General features: G+C 42.6%; 2 protein-coding genes across 2 annotated transcripts; both read right to left on the bottom strand.

Moving 5' to 3' along the window:
• Positions 1–6,686: 6,686 nt before the first annotated feature.
• On the bottom strand, positions 6,687–11,400 carry LOC311126656 (putative RNA-binding protein 15B). Its single transcript, XM_084200648.1, has one exon. The coding sequence runs from the start codon at positions 11,179–11,181 to the stop codon at positions 8,626–8,628; it is 2,556 nt and encodes an 851-aa protein (XP_084056774.1). The 5' UTR covers positions 11,182–11,400; the 3' UTR covers positions 6,687–8,625.
• Positions 11,401–12,017: 617 nt separating this feature from the next.
• Positions 12,018–16,602, bottom strand: LOC311126657 (mesencephalic astrocyte-derived neurotrophic factor-like). Its single transcript, XM_084200649.1, has 4 exons — positions 16,357–16,602; positions 15,578–15,705; positions 15,301–15,442; positions 12,018–12,971 (listed from the first exon to the last, which is right to left on the bottom strand). Exons 1-4 carry the CDS (start codon positions 16,445–16,447, stop codon positions 12,787–12,789), a joined length of 546 nt encoding a protein of 181 aa, XP_084056775.1. The 5' UTR covers positions 16,448–16,602; the 3' UTR covers positions 12,018–12,786.
• Between the last annotated feature and the right edge of the window lie 1,849 nt (positions 16,603–18,451).

Raw genomic sequence — 18,451 nt, 5'->3', positions numbered from 1 at the left:
CCTGTTTCTATACTGTCATTAGATGATCCCTCTAAAGCCTTGTTCATACCTGTTTATTTATTGTTGTTAGATGACCCCTCTAAAGCCTTGTTTATACTTTTTTCTGTATTGTTGTTAGATGATGCCTCTAAAGCCTTGTTCATACCTGTTTCTATACTGTCATTAGATGATCCCTCTAAAGCCTTGTTCATACCTGTTTCTTTATTGTTGTTAGATGACCCCTCTAAAGCCTTGTTTATATCTGTTTCTTTATTGTTGTTAGATGATGCCTCTAAAGCCTTGTTCATACCTGTTTCTTTATTGTTGTTAGATGATGCCTCTAAAGCCTTGTTCATACCTGTTTCTTTATTGTTGTTAGATGATGCCTCTAAAGCCTTGTTCATACCTGTTTCTTTATTGTTGTTAGATGATGCCTCTAAAGCCTTGTTCATACCTGTTTCTTTATTGTTGTTAGATGATGCCTCTAAAGCCTTGTTCATACCTGTTTATTTATTGTTGTTAGATGATGCCTCTAAAGCCTTGTTCATACCTGTTTCTATACTGTCATTACATGATCCCTCTAAAGCCTTGTTCATACCTGTTTATTTATTGTTGTTAGATGACCCCTCTAAAGCCTTGTTTATATCTGTTTCTTTATTGTTGTTAGATGATGCCTCTAAAGCCTTGTTCATACCTGTTTCTTTATTGTTGTTAGATGATGCCTCTAAAGCCTTGTTCATACCTGTTTCTTTATTGTTGTTAGATGATGCCTCTAAAGCCTTGTTCATACCTGTTTCTTTATTGTTGTTAGATGATGCCTCTAAAGCCTTGTTCATACCTGTTTCTTTATTGTTGTTAGATGATGCCTCTAAAGCCTTGTTCATACCTGTTTATTTATTGTTGTTAGATGATGCCTCTAAAGCCTTGTTCATACCTGTTTCTTTATTGTTGTTAGATGATGCCTCTAAAGCCTTGTTCATACCTGTTTCTTTATTGTTGTTAGATGATGCCTCTAAAGCCTTGTTCATACCTGTTTCTTTATTGTTGTTAGATGATGCCTCTAAAGCCTTGTTCATACCTGTTTCTTTATTGTTGTTAGATGATGCCTCTAAAGCCTTGTTCATACCTGTTTCTTTATTGTTGTTAGATGATGCCTCTAAAGCCTTGTTCATACCTGTTTCTTTATTGTTGTTAGATGATCCCTCTAAAGCCTTGTTCATACCTGTTTCTATACTGTCATTAGATTATCCCTCTAAAGCCTTGTTTATACCTGTTTCTTTATTGTTGTTAGATGATGCCTCTAAAGCCTTGTTCATACCTGTTTCTTTATTGTTGTTAGATGATGCCTCTAAAGCCTTGTTCATACCTGTTTCTTTATTGTTGTTAGATGATGCCTCTAAAGCCTTGTTCATACCTGTTTCTTTATTGTTGTTAGATGATGCCTCTAAAGCCTTGTTCATACCTGTTTCTTTATTGTTGTTAGATGATGCCTCTAAAGCCTTGTTTAGACCTGTTTCTATACTGTCATTAGATGATCCCTCTAAAGCCTTGTTCATACCTGTTTCTATACTGTCATTAGATGATCCCTCTAAAGCCTTGTTCATAACTGTTTCTATACTGTCATTAGATGATCCCTCTAAAGCCTTGTTCATACCTGTTTCTTTATTGTTGTTAGATGATGCCTCTAAAGCCTTGTTCATACCTGTTTCTATACTGTCATTAGATGATCCCTCTAAAGCCTTGTTCATACCTGTTTCTATACTGTCATTAGATGATCCCTCTAAAGCCTTGTTCATACCTGTTTCTTTATTGTTGTTAGATGATCCCTCTAAAGCCTTGTTCATACCTGTTTCTTTATTGTTGTTAGATGACCCCTCTAAAGCCTTGTTCATACCTGTTTCTATACTGTCATTAGATGATCCCTCTAAAGCCTTGTTCATACCTGTTTCTTTATTGTTGTTAGATGACCCCTCTAAAGCCTTGTTTATACCTGTTTCTGTATTGTTGTTAGATGATGCCTCTAAATTCTTGTTCATACCTGTTTCTATACTGTCATTAGATGATCCCTCTAAAGCCTTGTTCATACCTGTTTCTTTATTGTTGTTAGATGACCCCTCTAAAGCCTTGTTTATATCTGTTTCTTTATTGTTGTTAGATGATGCCTCTAAAGCCTTGTTCATACCTGTTTCTTTATTGTTGTTAGATGATGCCTCTAAAGCCTTGTTCATACCTGTTTCTTTATTGTTGTTAGATGATGCCTCTAAAGCCTTGTTCATACCCGTTTCTTTATTGTTGTTAGATGATGCCTCTAAAGCCTTGTTCATACCTGTTTCTTTATTGTTGTTAGATGATGCCTCTAAAGCCTTGTTCATACCTGTTTATTTATTGTTGTTAGATGATGCCTCTAAAGCCTTGTTCATACCTGTTTCTTTATTGTTGTTAGATGATGCCTCTAAAGCCTTGTTCATACCTGTTTCTTTATTGTTGTTAGATGATGCCTCTAAAGCCTTGTTCATACCTGTTTCTTTATTGTTGTTAGATGATGCCTCTAAAGCCTTGTTCATACCTGTTTCTTTATTGTTGTTAGATGATGCCTCTAAAGCCTTGTTCATACCTGTTTCTTTATTGTTGTTAGATGATGCCTCTAAAGCCTTGTTCATACCTGTTTCTTTATTGTTGTTAGATGATCCCTCTAAAGCCTTGTTCATACCTGTTTCTATACTGTCATTAGATTATCCCTCTAAAGCCTTGTTTATACCTGTTTCTTTATTGTTGTTAGATGATGCCTCTAAAGCCTTGTTCATACCTGTTTCTTTATTGTTGTTAGATGATGCCTCTAAAGCCTTGTTCATACCTGTTTCTTTATTGTTGTTAGATGATGCCTCTAAAGCCTTGTTCATACCTGTTTCTTTATTGTTGTTAGATGATGCCTCTAAAGCCTTGTTCATACCTGGTTCTACTATTTACACCCATCTTCAGTAGGGAATGAATTGCCATTCTGTGTAATATTAACAAATGTTCAATTTCCTTGATAACACTGCCCCCTGGTGTCGATACAGATATGTGAAAAGACAAAACAGTCCACTGTATTCCTGCCCATACTTACAGTATATACCCCTAATATTTACAACTGGGAAGTCCAGCAGTCTTAATGGGAGCAGTTCATACATGATTGTAATGTTAGAGCTATAACAATCCGTTTTTGGTGTTTCTTTTGAATGTGTTGAAATGTTCCAGCAGTTTATGTTCTTCTGATAAAGTGTACCATGCATTACATTTTAGTCATTTAGCAGACGCTCTTATCCAGAGCGACTTACAGTTAGTGAGTGCATACATTTTCATACTGGCCCCCCGTGGGAAACGAACCCACAACCCTGGCGTTGCAAGCGCCATGCTCTACCAACTGAGTTACAGGGGACATGCATGTGCTCCTCTGTAGAAGGAGGACTGGCCTATAGAAGTTTTATATAGAGGGACCCTGTAGTTTCCTCTGGTGCACCCCCTGGTGGACATTCCAGGCCATTGCAGCTTCTGCATTTGTTTGGTCAGGGATTCAGGTGCAAGACCATTGAGACATTTAAACACAAGATTCACATGAGCAAATCTGATGAAGTGTTCAAAGCTCAGTACATTGTACTTTTTCAGGATGCAACAGTGATGGTACCGTAAGTGCTTTTGGTCCAGGATTTTCAGAGCACGGTTAAACAGTGACTCTAAGGGTGTCAGCACCGTCTGGCTGGCCTGGGACCAGGATGTTAAACAGCAGGACATGTGAGAGAACACCACTGCGTGTAAGAATAAGAAGGCACTGTCTAGAGGCAGACAAGGTCTTATTAGTCTGAAACAGTGGAGGCTTGCTTTGATAGTTCTACTGATCTTCTTAGCATGTTTGGCAAATTTCAGTTGTGGATCCAGGATGATCCCCAGATATTTCACCTCTGTGACTTGTTCATTTGGCTCTCCTTTGATGAGGACAGAGAGTGACTCTGTCGTTGGCAGCTTCTTTGTTGAGAAATAGATTGAGACCGTTTTGTTTGCATTCAGAGTCAGACAATACAAGTCCAACCAGGTGGCCACTGAGTCCATGTGTTCTGTCAGTTGTTTAAGAGACATCAGGTTTTACCAGTCACATAGACAACAGTGTCATCAGCATACATTTGAAGGCCGGCACTTGGGCAGGTCTCTGGTAGATCATTAACGTATAATGAAAAGAGAATTGGGCCAAGCATCGAACCCTGTGGAAGTCCCATTTTTGTTTTTTTAAATGTAGATTTGGTGATATTGATGACCACACATTGTGCACAGTTTTCCAAATATGAACCAAACCAGCTTATGGCTTTGTCTGAGAAATTTAACTTGTGGAGTTAGGAGAGCGGTACACTTTGATTCACTGTGTCAAAGGCCTTTTTCAGGTCATGGAAGACTGCTCCGACCACATTTCCATCATCCAATGATTTCTTGACGTTTCTTCAGTAGGACAGTCTGCTGTTTCAGTGGAGTAGTTTGGTCTGAAACCAAATTGTTCCCAGTGCCAGTACTGATGCTCATCCAGATTTGACATGAGCAGTTCTGCTAGGACTTTCTCCAACACTTTAGATAGGACAGGACAGGCAGAATACATTTACATTTTAGTCATTTAGCAGACGCTCTTATCCAGAGCGACTTACAGGAGCAATTAGGGTTAAGTGCCTTGCTTAAGGGCACATTGACAGATTTTTCACGTAGTCGGCTTGGGGATTAGAACCAGTGACCTTTCGGTTACTGGCACAATGCTCTTACCCACTAAGCTACCTGCCACCCCATACTGACTGGTCTGTAGTTACTTGGCAGTTTCGGGGGGTCCCCCTGACTTGAAGATAGGTGTGACTAGAGCCTTTTACCAGGCCTCAGGAAACTGCCCACTGTTAATGGAGATATTTATCAGGTGGTTTCGACCAGGTTGTTGATATACTTCTTCATGTCTTTAGAGTAGGTGGTTAATAGAGGGCTGAGGATTTTCACTACATCTGTTTGACACATCTCTCCCGAGTTCAAAACGGTCAGCTTCATTTACATCATTGCCACTGGTGTGATTTGGAGGATGAGCAAACGTCATGGCAAGCTCCGTCACTGACTGTATAAAAAAAAGTTACATTAATTTGTAGGGGTGTAACGATTCGTTTTAACAACGATTCGATTTGTATCACGATTCGTGGTTGTCGATACGATTCAAGGACGATATTGGTTCATTTAGAACGATACGATCCGAAACGATTCAGTGACTTGAAATCGATTCAGTAACCTTTTAGCCAAAAATTCAACCAGTGTGACTGAAATAAATACCTGGATACTGGACAGTGCAGGTGAAGTTTCCTAGATTCCTGTTTCTTGTAAGGACCGCAATGGTGGCTTGATAATTTCTCGCTCGTCGGCTTCTCCTCTGTCGTCCGCCATGCTATGTTTTGTTGTCTTTGCGCCTTTGCGCTGCTGCTGGCGCGGGGCGATGACGTCACGGATAGGCAGACTGAATCGAGTAATGTTTAAAGCCTTTATCATTAAAAGTGCTAAGAAAAAACATCCATATAAAGTCTGACGTGCTTAAATCCAATGGGTTATTTCCTAGTATCGATACAATCGATTTATTACATTTTAAAACGATGTTAGATTGATATATGTTGTCCAAAAGGCCAACTCGCCGAGCACAGATCGATGTAGTTGGATCATAGGAATATAAATCGATACATCGATGTAGTAGATGGATCGTTACACCCCTATTAATTTGCTATCTGTCCTTGATCAGACAACACTCCCCCCCCCCCAACCACTTTTACAACAGTCACTTTTTTGTTTTAATTGCGCTCGTGGATTTATCAGGAAATGTATTTGTTTCCATATTATTGCACTATTTCCTGTTAAAACTGTCACAACGTTTTGCTTTTGCAGCACACAGTCCTTTTACCACAGTTTCTTAGTCCCTTATATATTTGCATATCAGTACTCCTGCGACTTTTTAGGAACGTTTTTCAATGCAGCATCTCGTTGTTTCAGGAGTTGAAAAAGAGAATTGTCTAGCCACGTAACTGCGTTTTTCTTTGATTACTGCTCAGTTTTCTGAGAAACTCGTCTACAACTTGTCCAATAGTGGATTTAATTTAATCACAACATTGATTTGTCTCATGTAGTTCCAGAATATTGTCCCAATTAAGTGCTTTCAGGTCAGTTTCTAACTTCTCCATATCCTTTCTGGGGATAGCCAGCCCAGAGGGTTTCCTGGTATTTAAATACCCAATATGTTTTTTGGTGAGTTTTCTAACAATAAGGGTCATGTTGTGATCTGAGAGACCTGTTACTATAAACTGGGTGGTTCGAGCCCTGAATGCTGATTGGCTGACAGCCGTGGTATATCAGACCGTATACCATGGGTATGACAAAAACATGTATTTCTACTACTCTAATTACGTTGGTAACCAGTTTAAAATAGCAATAAGGCACCTCGGGGGGGTTGTGGTATATGGCCAATATACCACGGCTATCCAGGCACTCCGCGTTGCGTCTAAGAAGAGCCGTGGTATATTGGCCGTATACCACACGTCCTCGGGCCTTATTGCTTAATTAGAATGCACCAACCAACATACTATATATTGTTTACCTTAACCATAGGCCTGTACAACAATAAGCCATGAATTATCCTATCATGTGCAAATAAAGAAAACAAAAGGATTTAAAAACAAGAGAATAAAACGTTTAATTTCATTTTTCATACGGCATACATGTTGAAATAACAGAAAACAATCAAAATGGAGTGGTTGGTTTGAGTAAGTATACAAACCCGATGGAAAAAATGGGTAGCATCGCATAGTTCACAAGACAGAATAACAAACAAACCATAGATCTCATTCTCTGTTGGCCGTTTAAAGAAACTTTGCACACGGTAGTAGTGTAACACCAATCTCATGTCATGTAGTGACAAAGGCTACATCCCAAACGGCGACCTATAGCCTACATAGAGCACTACCTGTGACCAGGGCCCTGTATAGGCCCCAGGGTGCCGTTTGGGACACTTTTCCTTTTAACTAACACCAGTCTGATGTTAAGTAGTGATAAACACTTTTCCTTTTAACTAACACCAGTCTGATGTTAAGTAGTGATAAACACTTTTCCTTTTAACTAACACCAGTCTGATGTTAAGCAGTGATAACCACTTTTCCTTTTAACTAACACCAGTCTGATGTTAAGTAGTGATAAACACTTTTCCTTTTAACTAACACCAGTCTGATGTTAAGTAGTGATAAACACTTTTCCTTTTAACTAACACCAGTCTGATGTTAAGTAGTGATAAACACGTTTCCTTTTAACTATTCTACTACTCAGAGTTAGTCCATTCATTCAGGTGATGTTTTCTTCAAATAAACATTAAAATGGCCCAGTATGATTCAAACGGACAGACAGGTTTAAAACATGCAATGCACCTCAACTAATAGATGAATAAAACATGTATTTTAGTGTTACAGCACTGCTCAAAGAAACTGCTTGGAGAAAATGAACTGACTCCAACATATCAGTGGGTGGATTTCATTTGTATTGCATGTCTGTGATAAAAAATGTTTTAAAAACCAGATGATTTAAATAATTGTAGAGGTAGAGGTAACCCATTCAACCTTATAGAGTGTTGCATTAACAAGAGAGAAACAACAATCCTTTTCTCTCATATGCAAAAATCACACACAAATAGGCTACAGGCTCATTCAGTACATTTAAAAAAAAAGCTAAAACAAACCAGCCATGAACATTATAATACCACATTAGGGCCAAGACAGAACTGTTAAGAAATAATATCTGTAGCTGAAAAAATATTTCAAACAACAACGGTTTAAAATCAACGGCCAGTAAACAGCAGTGGAACTTGACCACAGGTTAGAGGGTAAAATCTGTACAAGAAAACTACTTCCTGCTTCCTGCATGCAACAGCCAATCAGAGCACACAATTCTCAAATGATGAAGAAGGTGGAACTTCTGGAATGGTCAAATAAAACAAATACAACATACATAGAATCATATCATATGAAAAATATTACCGTTGTGGAAGTTGCCTTTAGATATACTGCTTGGTCAGTTTAGTTCGAAAAAATAAAATAAAATAAAATACCAGTATGACAACAATCCCTCACTCAGTTGTAGTGTTTCACTTACATACAAAGAAATGCAGACAAAATGTCTGTCCTATCCTCCTCCAGTATTTTAATACAAAGTCTGTCAGTTTGTCTCAAAGGATCCCTTGCTTGGAGTGACAGCAGCTCGGTCTCGGTTTGTACATGAAAGCAGTGACACTGTCTGTTAGGGGCATAGGTGCCGTAGAGGGGAACATAGGAACATTCTCCCCCAGAGAGAGACGGACGAGGTGTCGTACTATCTTCATCTAAATTAGACCCTACAACAGTTCAGTCCCTTCACACGGAAGTGAAACTGACAGCCATTACCACCACAGAGACAGGTGTCTTATTTAATTAGTCATTGACTATCAACTACTAGTTCCTTGCTCAGAGCTCAGTCTGTTGTTTACATGGAGAAATAACAAATGACAGCTAACGCTATAGACAGAGAAGTGTCTTCTGTTGTGTTTAGCCAGAGTCATTGACAATCACTACCACCAGGTGTCTTCTGTTGTGGTTAGCCAGAGTCATTGACAATCACTACCACCAGGTGTTCTTCATCCAGATTGCCCAAAGTTCTGCGAGCGGTCTGGAGGAACTGCTGGGAGAAGTCACAGGGGGGGAAGGCGTACAGCATGCCCCCCTTTCCCCCCTCCTTAGCCCCGCCTACCGGTAGACTGATCACCCCTGCAGCCTCCTTGTTCCTCAGGTAGGTGACCAGGTGACGGAGGAGTCTGATCTGTAGGCCTGGTTCAGGTGGAGGGGCCTCGCGGTCGATTGGGCCCTGGAGGGCCAGAAGAACAGCGTAGCCCTCGGACCCACCCTGCTTGATCCTCCTGGTGACCTCGTCCAGCCTGGTCTGGTCCATCCTCAGTCGCTGGGCGATCTTAAGCTGGGTCAGTTTCCCCTTCGCCTGGTGGTCCTTCATGACAGAGTGGAAGAACCCAGAGCCTCCCTCGAGCAGGTGCATGTTAGCGGGGAAGCAGCTATTCTTCAGGGCGAAGTGACCGTGCCAGGCTTTGGCGAGGGTGGCGGCATACTCCGACAGCGTGCTGAGTGTCCTGGGGTCTTTATTAGGCGTGTCAGACGAGGTGTGGTTGTTGTCGCTCGCGTTTCTGTGGTTGCGGTCACGGTCGCGTTCCTTTTCCCTGTCCCCGCCGGTCTTCAGACCACCACCCCGGTCCTCGTTGGAGTGGCGGCTGCTGTCAGGGCTCTGTCCCCTGGGCTCGGTGGTGGAGTCTGGGGCTCTGACCCTGGCTCTGTCTGGGCTGTCCTCTGGAGAGGCTGGTCCTCCTCCTCTCACCTTGGACCTGCCTCTCTCCTTCTCCTGAGAGGGCCTGTCTAGGGAGAGGCTGTGGCGTCTCCGTCTCTCCCCCCCAGCCCGCGCAGCATCCCTCTCCTTCAACCAGCGCTCTCGGCTGCGGCTCCGGGCTGCTCGGTCCCCCCACCCTCCACGGGATCCCCCAAAAGCTTCACCCCCCCTACGCTCCAGGCTCTTGGTTGGGCTGGTGAACTCTCTGTCCCCCCTGTCCCTGTCCAGCAGAGCCCTCTCTCTCTCCCGCTGGGTGAACAGGGCGTGGGAGGGTGGCGAGCGGTCCCTGGTACGGAGCTCTCTCTCCAGGCTGCAGTCGCGGTGCCTCCCGCCGTACCCCTCTGGCACCAGGTCCAGGTGGGCAGGCAGGGGCACAGGGGTCTGGTACCCCACTGGGTAGCTACGAGGCAGGGGCTCCTCCGCCTTGGCAAAGTCCACCCTCAGCCTCCGCTCTGGGCCTCCCAGGGGGAAACCTCTCATCTGGGCACAGGCGGCCTGGGAGGCATCCAAGCTTTCATACTGAATATAGGCAAAATTGTCCCCTTTCACATAGTCTATGTTTCGGATGCTGCCGAAGCGGTCAAACTCTCGGGCTAGGGCTGCTAGGGAGTTGCTAGGGCCGAGGCCACCTACCCAGAGCCTCGTGGTGGGGTTAGCTTTACCATAGCCGATCTTCACTGGGTTCCCACCAATCACACGGCCCTGCATGGCTATCTTGGCCCGGTGAGCCATGTCTAAGTTCTGGAACTTGAGGAAAGCGTAGGCTCCCCCCTGACCACGCGCCGGACGTTTAATCACAACTTCCTCAATGATGCCGTACTTGTCAAACCCTCTCCTCAGCTCGCCCTCAGTGACATTGTGATCAAGGTTGCCAATGAACAGGTTCCTGCATGCCCGCGCATCGTCCTCTGGCTTTATGTCTTCATGCTCAGGTACTGGCAGCCCGTATGGCCGCCCCCTCTCATCCAACATCCCATAGTAATCTAAGATCCTTTCCCTCTCTCTGCTCAGTCCCAAACCCTCTACAGGGTAGTGTCTCAGTGGTCGGATGTCTCTGATACTGCTAACTCCAGCCCCGGGGGAGAGGGACCTCTGTCTATAAGGGGGATATGGGGCGCCATGAATGGGAATGTAGCCCACATCCGGCGGTGTGCAGCTGCGACGACGAACGTACATGGGCTCTACTTTAAGGGGGCGATCATACAGCACTAACCTGGTCTTTGCATGCCTGGCCTCTTTAGCGTCCTCCAGGTGACGGAAATTCACGTAGGCAACCCGGCCCAGCTCTGGAGTGTGAGATAGTTTCACACTAACGTCCCCAAACTTTTTAAACTCGTGGAACAGTCCGTCTTCAACATGTTCGTCAGAAAGTACCGAGCCTAGATTGCTAATGAGCAACGATTTGTATTCCAGAGTCCCCCCCGCTCCCCCCCGGGGGCCCAGTAGCTCGGTCGACGCTTTGCCTTTAGGCAGGGCGGCTGTAGTCCGGAGAGGCGGGCGGCCGATCAGACTGAGGTCGTGGTGTTGTTGTCGGTGGTGGAGGGGGTCTCCAGCGGCCCCGCGCTCCTCCCGAAGCCGCGTCTTTTCTCGTTCTCTACTCCTGCTCCGAGCATTTTGCCTTCGGCTTTCAGCGAGCAGCAAAGCAAGCGGTGGGGGCGGTAGGTCCTCTCTCCGTGCCCCATCTCGTTCACGCTCTCTTTCCCGTATTCGTTTCGCTAAAGCCCGACTAGGACTGGAGTCCCTCCCGGCCTGTCGTTTCATTTTCAAACGATGCCCAAACTTTTTAGCTAGCTAGTTAGCCAGCCAGTGTCTGCAGAAATAATTCGGTCTGGAATCAAATTCCTCGGTTTTATCAGACCTTGCACAGACACGGACGATTTAGTAACTTGTAACTAATGTCCGCGACGTTGAGACTTTGTATTTATTCTGAAATAAAAGGATAAACGCTTTTAAAAACATATTAACATCGGTGTACCTACATCGACGCCGCCATCTTGGACAAAAGGAATGTGCGCGTTTCGCCAATGGGAGGGGTTTGAGTCGACGTAGCGGGAGGGGTAGTGACGTCACATATAACGCATATTTCCCTAACCTCAATTTTGCAAATAATATGCGACACAAATTACATAATTTGACAGGAATTTGTATGTATCAGGTAAACTTATACTGTGCCAACATGAAATAAATGGTGCGTGTATTTCTATCTGGTGACTACAGTGCATAAACACTGCAGAATATCAAGTGCATTTCCAGTTACATTCAGTCAACACGCAAACCTACTGGAATAGACTCGCAATAGGTGAAATTGATACAAAGAGAATCAGATAGCTCAGTAGAAATGACCCAGCATCTGATCGAAAAGTTTGACTAAGTTCCTTATATTAATCATACGTTAATGACATACACTCCTCCCATTAGTGAAATATGTTGTTTATGCTGTTCTTCAGAAGCTCCCTTCAAGGGCTGTGACATTCAGAAAAAAGCTTCCAGAGAGTCATATGCTTTGGTAATGTAGTTAAATCAGTTGGTGCACAACTATTCATGCAACATTAGATATCCATCTGATCATGGCACTTCTGACACAGTTTTTTTTTTTTGTGTATTTTAATGAAAAAGTATAGCACAGTTGTAATAAACATCAGGTCTTACATGAAAGGTTCAGTGTGAAAGAACAGCAAATTTCCTTTCAAGTTTTGTATTTTCCTCAAACTTCTTTCCAACCTCATCAGTAGAGGATTAGGGACAGTGTGGGTGCAGGTACTTGTTCTAGCCAAGCAGTGCCACACCTCAGTATCACAACTCAACGGTCTTCGATTTACAGACTGATTAGCAGAATCAGGACCTTTACTTACTGCTTGTCTGGAACAAATACCTGCACCCACACTGTCTAGGACCCTCTGCCTAAAAGCTTGTACACCCCTGTTCTATTTGATTATACCGTTAATTAAGTCAAATAATAAAGTCTATCCCTTCAAAAAGAAACTAAGGTCATGTACAGACTGTCGGGTGGTTCATATACCGCACAGCGAACATTACACACCACAAAATACCCTCAGGGCCACCATGGCCCCTTCACCAGGGCCTGTAGTCACAAAGTATCCCCCAAATGGCACCATATCCCCTACTTAGTTCACTATTTTTGACCAGGGTCCATAGAGCTCTGGTCAAAAGTAGTGCACTATTTAGGGAATAGGGTACTACTCGGGACACACACACACAGTGTCTCAGAGTTGAGGTGTGACCTAGGATCAGGTGGGTCCACCATTTCTTATTCATTATGATGTAAAAGGCTAAACTGATCCTACATCAGCAGTCCTACTCCAAGACACTGAAAACGAACACAGGTCTGCATCCCCCTCCGTTTCGTTACAGATCTGTCCTTGCTTGGGCTGCGTTGGGTGCGTACTTGGGCATGAGTTCATTGATCTTGCGGATGAAGTCAGACTTTTCAGCGCAGCCTTTACATGACTCTCCCCACTCCTCCAGGATCTTCTTCAAGTCCTTTACCTTCAGCTTCTTCAGGTCCACTGTGCTCAGATCCACCTGTTTGTCTGCAGGCAAGGGAGAGAGGGAAGTAAAGATTATAGTGGAATGGAGTTGGATTCGTAACCTCACTCCTGAGCTTGAAACGTCACCGCCCGCAATGCCGAACTGCTAGCTTTTCGGTGGTGTAACTGGCTAAGAACGTTTCAGGAGGGGTTTCAGGAGGTATGTCAAGTCTGTGCGGCAGAGGATTCGAGATGGAGTAACACTCTATTCTATGCTCCAATGTGATTCACTGACAACATGGGAGCACACAGTAGAATGCAGAGTCTCTTTCCACCTTCTATATAGAGAGAAGGATCACATTTCACTGCCAGGGCAATCATAGTCCCACACAAACCTCCACAGACAGGCCACGGTACGGTAATGACGTTCAAAATAGGTCTTCGTCAGACACCCGCGTTCGTGTATATACTGTAAATAGCTTGTACAATGTAGTCCTATGTGGCTATGTCCAAATACAACAACTATGCATGATCCACAAACAATTATCCACTGGTATTGTGACTGCTATAAAGAACAATATTGGCTAAACGTTTTGTGGTAGTCTCATGAGACTAAACTACGGGAACTAACGAGGGACAAAATAGGTAATAGGAGAAATGTCCTGTGTGGCTCAGTTGGTGTAGCACAGTGTTTGCAACACCAGGGTTGTGGGTTTGATTCCCACGGGGTACCAGTACAAAAAATTTATGCACTCACTACAGTAAGTAACTCTGGATAAGAACATCTCCTATACTGAACTAAAATATCAACGCAACATCTAAAGTGTTGGTCCCATGTTTCATGAGCTGAAAGAAAATATCCCTGAAATGTTCCATACCCACAAAAAGCGTATCTCTCTCAGATTTTGTCCACAAATTTGTTTACATCCCTGTTAGTGAAAATGTCTCCTTTGCCAAGATAACCCATCCACCTGACAGGTGTGGCATATCAAGAAGCTGATTAAATAGCATGATCATTACACATGTGCACCTTGTGCTGGGGACAATAAAAGGCCACTAAAATTTGCAGTTTTGTCACACAACACAATGCCACAGATGTCTCAAGTTGAGGGAGCGTGCAATTGTTGCCAGAGAATTGAATGTTAATTTCTCTACCATAAGTCACGTCAGTCGTTTTAGAGAATTTGGCAGTACGTCCAATCGGCCTCACAACCGCAGACCACGTGTATGGCGTTGTGTGTGTGAGCGGTTTGCTGATGTCAATGTTGTGAACAGAGTGCCCCTTGGTCGCGGTGGGGTTATAGTATGGGCAGGCATAAGCTACGGACAATGAAGAAAATTGAATTTCTTTAAAAAAAAAAAAACAATCGATGGCAATTTGAATGCACAGAGATACTGTGACAAGATCCTGAGGCCCATTGTCGTGCCATTCATTCACCTCCATCCCCTCACGTTTCAGCATGAAATCCACGGCCCCATGTCGCAAGGATCTGTACACAATTCCTGGAAGCTGAAAATGTCCCAGTTCTTCCATGGCCTGCATACTCACCAGACATGTCACCCATTGAGCATGTTTAGGATGCTCTGGATCAATGTGAACGACAGCGGGTTCCAGTTCCTGCCAATATCCAGCTACTTCGCACAGCCATTGAAGTGGAGTGGGACAACATTCCACTGGCCACAATCAACAGCCTGATCAACTATATGCAAAGGAGATGAGTCGCACTGCATGAGGCAAATTGTGGTCACACCAGATACTGACTGGTTTTCTGATCCAAGCCCCTACCTTTAAGGTATCTGTGACCAACAGATGCATATCTGTATTCACAGTTATGTGAAACACAGATTAGGGCCTAATGAATTTCAATTGACTGATTTCCTTATATGAACTGTCACTCAGTAAAATCTTTGAAATTGTTGCATGTCGCGTTTATATTTTTTTGTTTAGTATAAATGACTAAAATGTCAATGTAGACAACATTGAGAAGGCTTTAGCTGTCAGAGAGACACGTAGTACTGAGCGATATTAACATGCTGTGTATGTTACATTAGCTTAGGCTGTATACATCATTGTGTTATACACATCGTAAGTGTGGTTCAGTACTGTAGTATTGATTTCACTTAAACAACTGCATACTAAGTCATGTGAGATGGGTCCACCTGGGCGGCAGGTAGCCCAGCGGTTAGAGCACTGAGCCAGGTTCGAATCCCCGAGCCGACAAGGTGAAAAATCTGTTGATGTGGCCTTCAGCAAGGCAATTAAGCCCAATTTGCTACAGGGGCGCCGTACTACTATGGCTGACCCTGTAAATCAACACACTTCACTGCACCTATCCAGTGTATTTGACAATAACACATAGATTTATTTATTTTTTAATACTTTTTTTCTTACCGTATTTCAGTTCACAGATCTGACTGTCCTTTTTCTTCAGTTTCTCACAGATCTTGTCCACTGGTGTGTGGTAGCTCAAGGGCTTGGAGATCTCGTTGAGAATTTTGGTGGCTGCATCACTTGTTCCACCAATGTAGTAACACTAGGGTAAAGAAGGAAGAAAATAACAGCAATGAATCAACAACAAACCCAGTGGATAATCTGGATAGGACACAATGTAATTTACCGATTAGACTTCCATTAAACTAAAACAAAAAGATTAGCCTAAATCACTTACAAAGCGGTTTTCCTTGCCCTTGGCGTCTTTGCAGGTTTTGACGAGGGCCTTCTCGATGTCTGCACTGGTGAATTTCACATTGTTGTCTTGTAACGTCTGGTAGAACCGACCCAGGAAGCTCACACACACTGAAAGGCAAAACAAGAAGACACCGTCATCGGTAGGACTGTAGTGGCGACACATCATGACTTACGCATTCCCTTATAGGCTAGCTAAACTTCAGATAAAAACATTTCATCTAGACCAGAAATAGGTAACTCCAGTTGTTGTAGACATATGGATTTCGACCTACAAACCTGAGTTATGTTATGGTCAATCAGTCTATGTTATGACACTTATGGATAAACCTGACCAATTCTACTCAAGTATGATCAGCCATCACATCTGAGATAAGAATAACAATTTCACGAAGGACTCAAGAAGCACAAAACGTCACCAACTGAAACCACATGCAGTAACTGGCCTTGGGCACAAGCAAGGCTTTAATGAGCAATTAGCTATATGACTTCATTGACAAGTACTAGCTAAGCTAGCTAGCTACAACAAACTACAATACTTCTTTAAAAAATATATGTATAGCCAGAAGACCACATTGAAAGAGATCTTCTCAGCTATTGTATTGTAGTTAGCAAGTCAAAATCAATTTGGTGAAGATTGACTGATAATTCATGGAGTTGTACAACATAAGTTTCACAACATAGGTTGCCATAAAACTTAGCTACTACTAACTAACTATATCCATAGTTAGAGTGACGTAAATATGAGACAAACCAACCCACCTTCACAATCCCCATCTTTCAAAGCGTCGCTACTACTCGGTACCAACGTTAGCGCCGCGAGGGCGACCGATAAACTACTCAAACACAACATTTTACGATGAATAAACGTATTCTATTTTAGCTAGTTAGATGCAAATGTTACGATACAAAACTATTTAGCTAAAAATGATAACTACACATGAGCATCCAGAGTCGACGCCGGTAAATGTGAACACGCAATGTCCTGATTCTGCGAAGCTTCCTGCTAAACACATCAACCTATGCAGGATTCCCATTGGTTCTCCTTTCACTCTCTAGAACGCGATTGGTTCGTTTCCTGCAACAGTCCACGCAGTTTTCTCTGATTGGTCACATGCTCTTCGTTCCGGGGACATCGTCCAGTTGGCGCCATGCGATTGGATTAGAGCTCTGTATATTACTTTAAAGCAGAGATTTATATATATAATGACGAGATGCTCAGGTCTCCACCCTAACAATGGGAGTCGTCCCAAAGGCGGGAAGGCTTAGGTCCAAGATGAGCCCATAGAAACGCATTTGTCTTATTTTGGATAGATTTTGACGAGAGTGAAATCTCTCGTTTTGTCTCTTCCTCTCTGTTTACAGTCATATCTGATCATTTCCGGTAGGAACATCAGGCATAGAGCAGAAAGTGACTGCTCTTTATTCATTGGGATAATGTTGTCTGTGTCAATTTGTATAATATGATATAATATAGATCATAGAATAGAATAGAATAGAAAGCACAATAATATGGTCACCTCTCTGGTTTAGGCTGTTTTACAGGATGTTGGTGTAAATCAGGCAACCATGAATTTATGCTGCGTTCATGTGCTAGTCGGAACAAGGTTGTAGTTCCGAACTGGTTGTTGTTAAACACGTGCCACGTTCAACCCGTTAGCAACCCGGTTTCATTTCCACTCCCCACCAAATATGGTGAGGAGAGGAAAACCAGTGGGCGTTAGTGGGAGAGTATGAAGCGAGATGTAACTGGGGCCGACAACTGCGAATTTTGTCATCGATGAAACATCTGATATCAATACAGTTTTCTGTTCTCGAAACAATACTCTGTTACGAACAGAGTGGATTACGTTTTGTAGACTTTACCCTTTGCCAGTCTCTAAAGTTGTTTAGTAATGCGAGGGCGAATTGAGTCATTGTAAACGCGCACTTCATACGGTGGGTAACTAACCTAACGGAAATATACAAATACTTGCTAGAACGCGCCAATAGGATCTCACTAGCTCGTTCTTGGCTCTTCCCACCTCCTTGCCTGTTCTGACCACTATGATTCATTTGCTCCCATTGGAAACGGCAGGTGGTGGTGTATCTTGAGTGTTGTAAAAATCTTCGATGGTACTATACAAGCATATCAAATGACCTTAACCAATTTAGAAGTTTAGCTAAAGAACCCCAGACAAAAATTATTAGTGAATGGCGTTAAATCAGATGAAATTATACATTTACAGTACACGCAAATGCTAGGATAATGACCTAGTTATGTATTTTCCCATCACTATAACAACTGATAAATAATGACAAGTTGAAGCAGCAGCGAGTCAATAAAACATGATATTTAATGTTAGGCATTAATAATAGTGAATAAATTCCACATCACAGTAGTTGAAGTGAGTAGGAAAAAAGTGTTTCTATTTACATCTAAAATCCACATCACAGTTGATTCATGCTAACACAATATATACAATCAATTACTTTTAGAGTGATTAAAGGTTTTGTATTCTGTAAGAGAGACAGAAGTAGAACGTATCTCACTAACTGTCCAGAGTTGTCCAGAATTGATGCAAAATAAACAAAATAATCATCAAAATAATTAGGCAAAATTAAAAAAGTCACATTTTTTGTATGTTTTTTTTGTCTAGTTTTTCTAGGTTTTAAAAACACATTTACATCAGAAAGTACAAGGCAGACAATTAATAATCACAATCTTTATATGGTTTGCCTGTTTTAACCTTATGAATACACCGCGTTATCATGGTTATTTACAGATAATAGAGAAGAGACTGACAAGATGGTCTGGAGGTAAAGAACTGTAATGATTTTAAAAATGTTTTGTACCTCCATTTGTACGCCTCATTTG

This window comes from Coregonus lavaretus, assembly GCF_964263955.1.
Source record: "Coregonus lavaretus genome assembly, contig: HAP1_SCAFFOLD_1945, whole genome shotgun sequence".
Taxonomy (NCBI): Eukaryota; Metazoa; Chordata; class Actinopteri; order Salmoniformes; family Salmonidae; genus Coregonus; species Coregonus lavaretus.
The sequence above is the reverse complement of the archived record's forward strand: the minus strand, read 5'-3'. Positions and strand labels throughout refer to the sequence as shown.

Bases quoted from the DNA above. Each gene is read 5' to 3' on its own strand.
- LOC311126657 (XM_084200649.1), bottom strand. From the start codon at position 16,447: ATGTTGTGTTTGAGTAGTTTATCGGTCGCCCTCGCGGCGCTAACGTTG. The intron at 15,706-16,356 runs GTGGGTTGGTTT...TTTGCCTTTCAG, and splicing joins GAAAGATGGGGATTGTGAAG to TGTGTGTGAGCTTCCTGGGT. The intron at 15,443-15,577 runs GTAAGTGATTTA...TCTTTACCCTAG, and splicing joins AGGGCAAGGAAAACCGCTTT to TGTTACTACATTGGTGGAAC.
- LOC311126656 (XM_084200648.1), bottom strand. From the start codon at position 11,181: ATGAAACGACAGGCCGGGAGGGACTCCAGTCCTAGTCGGGCTTTAGCG.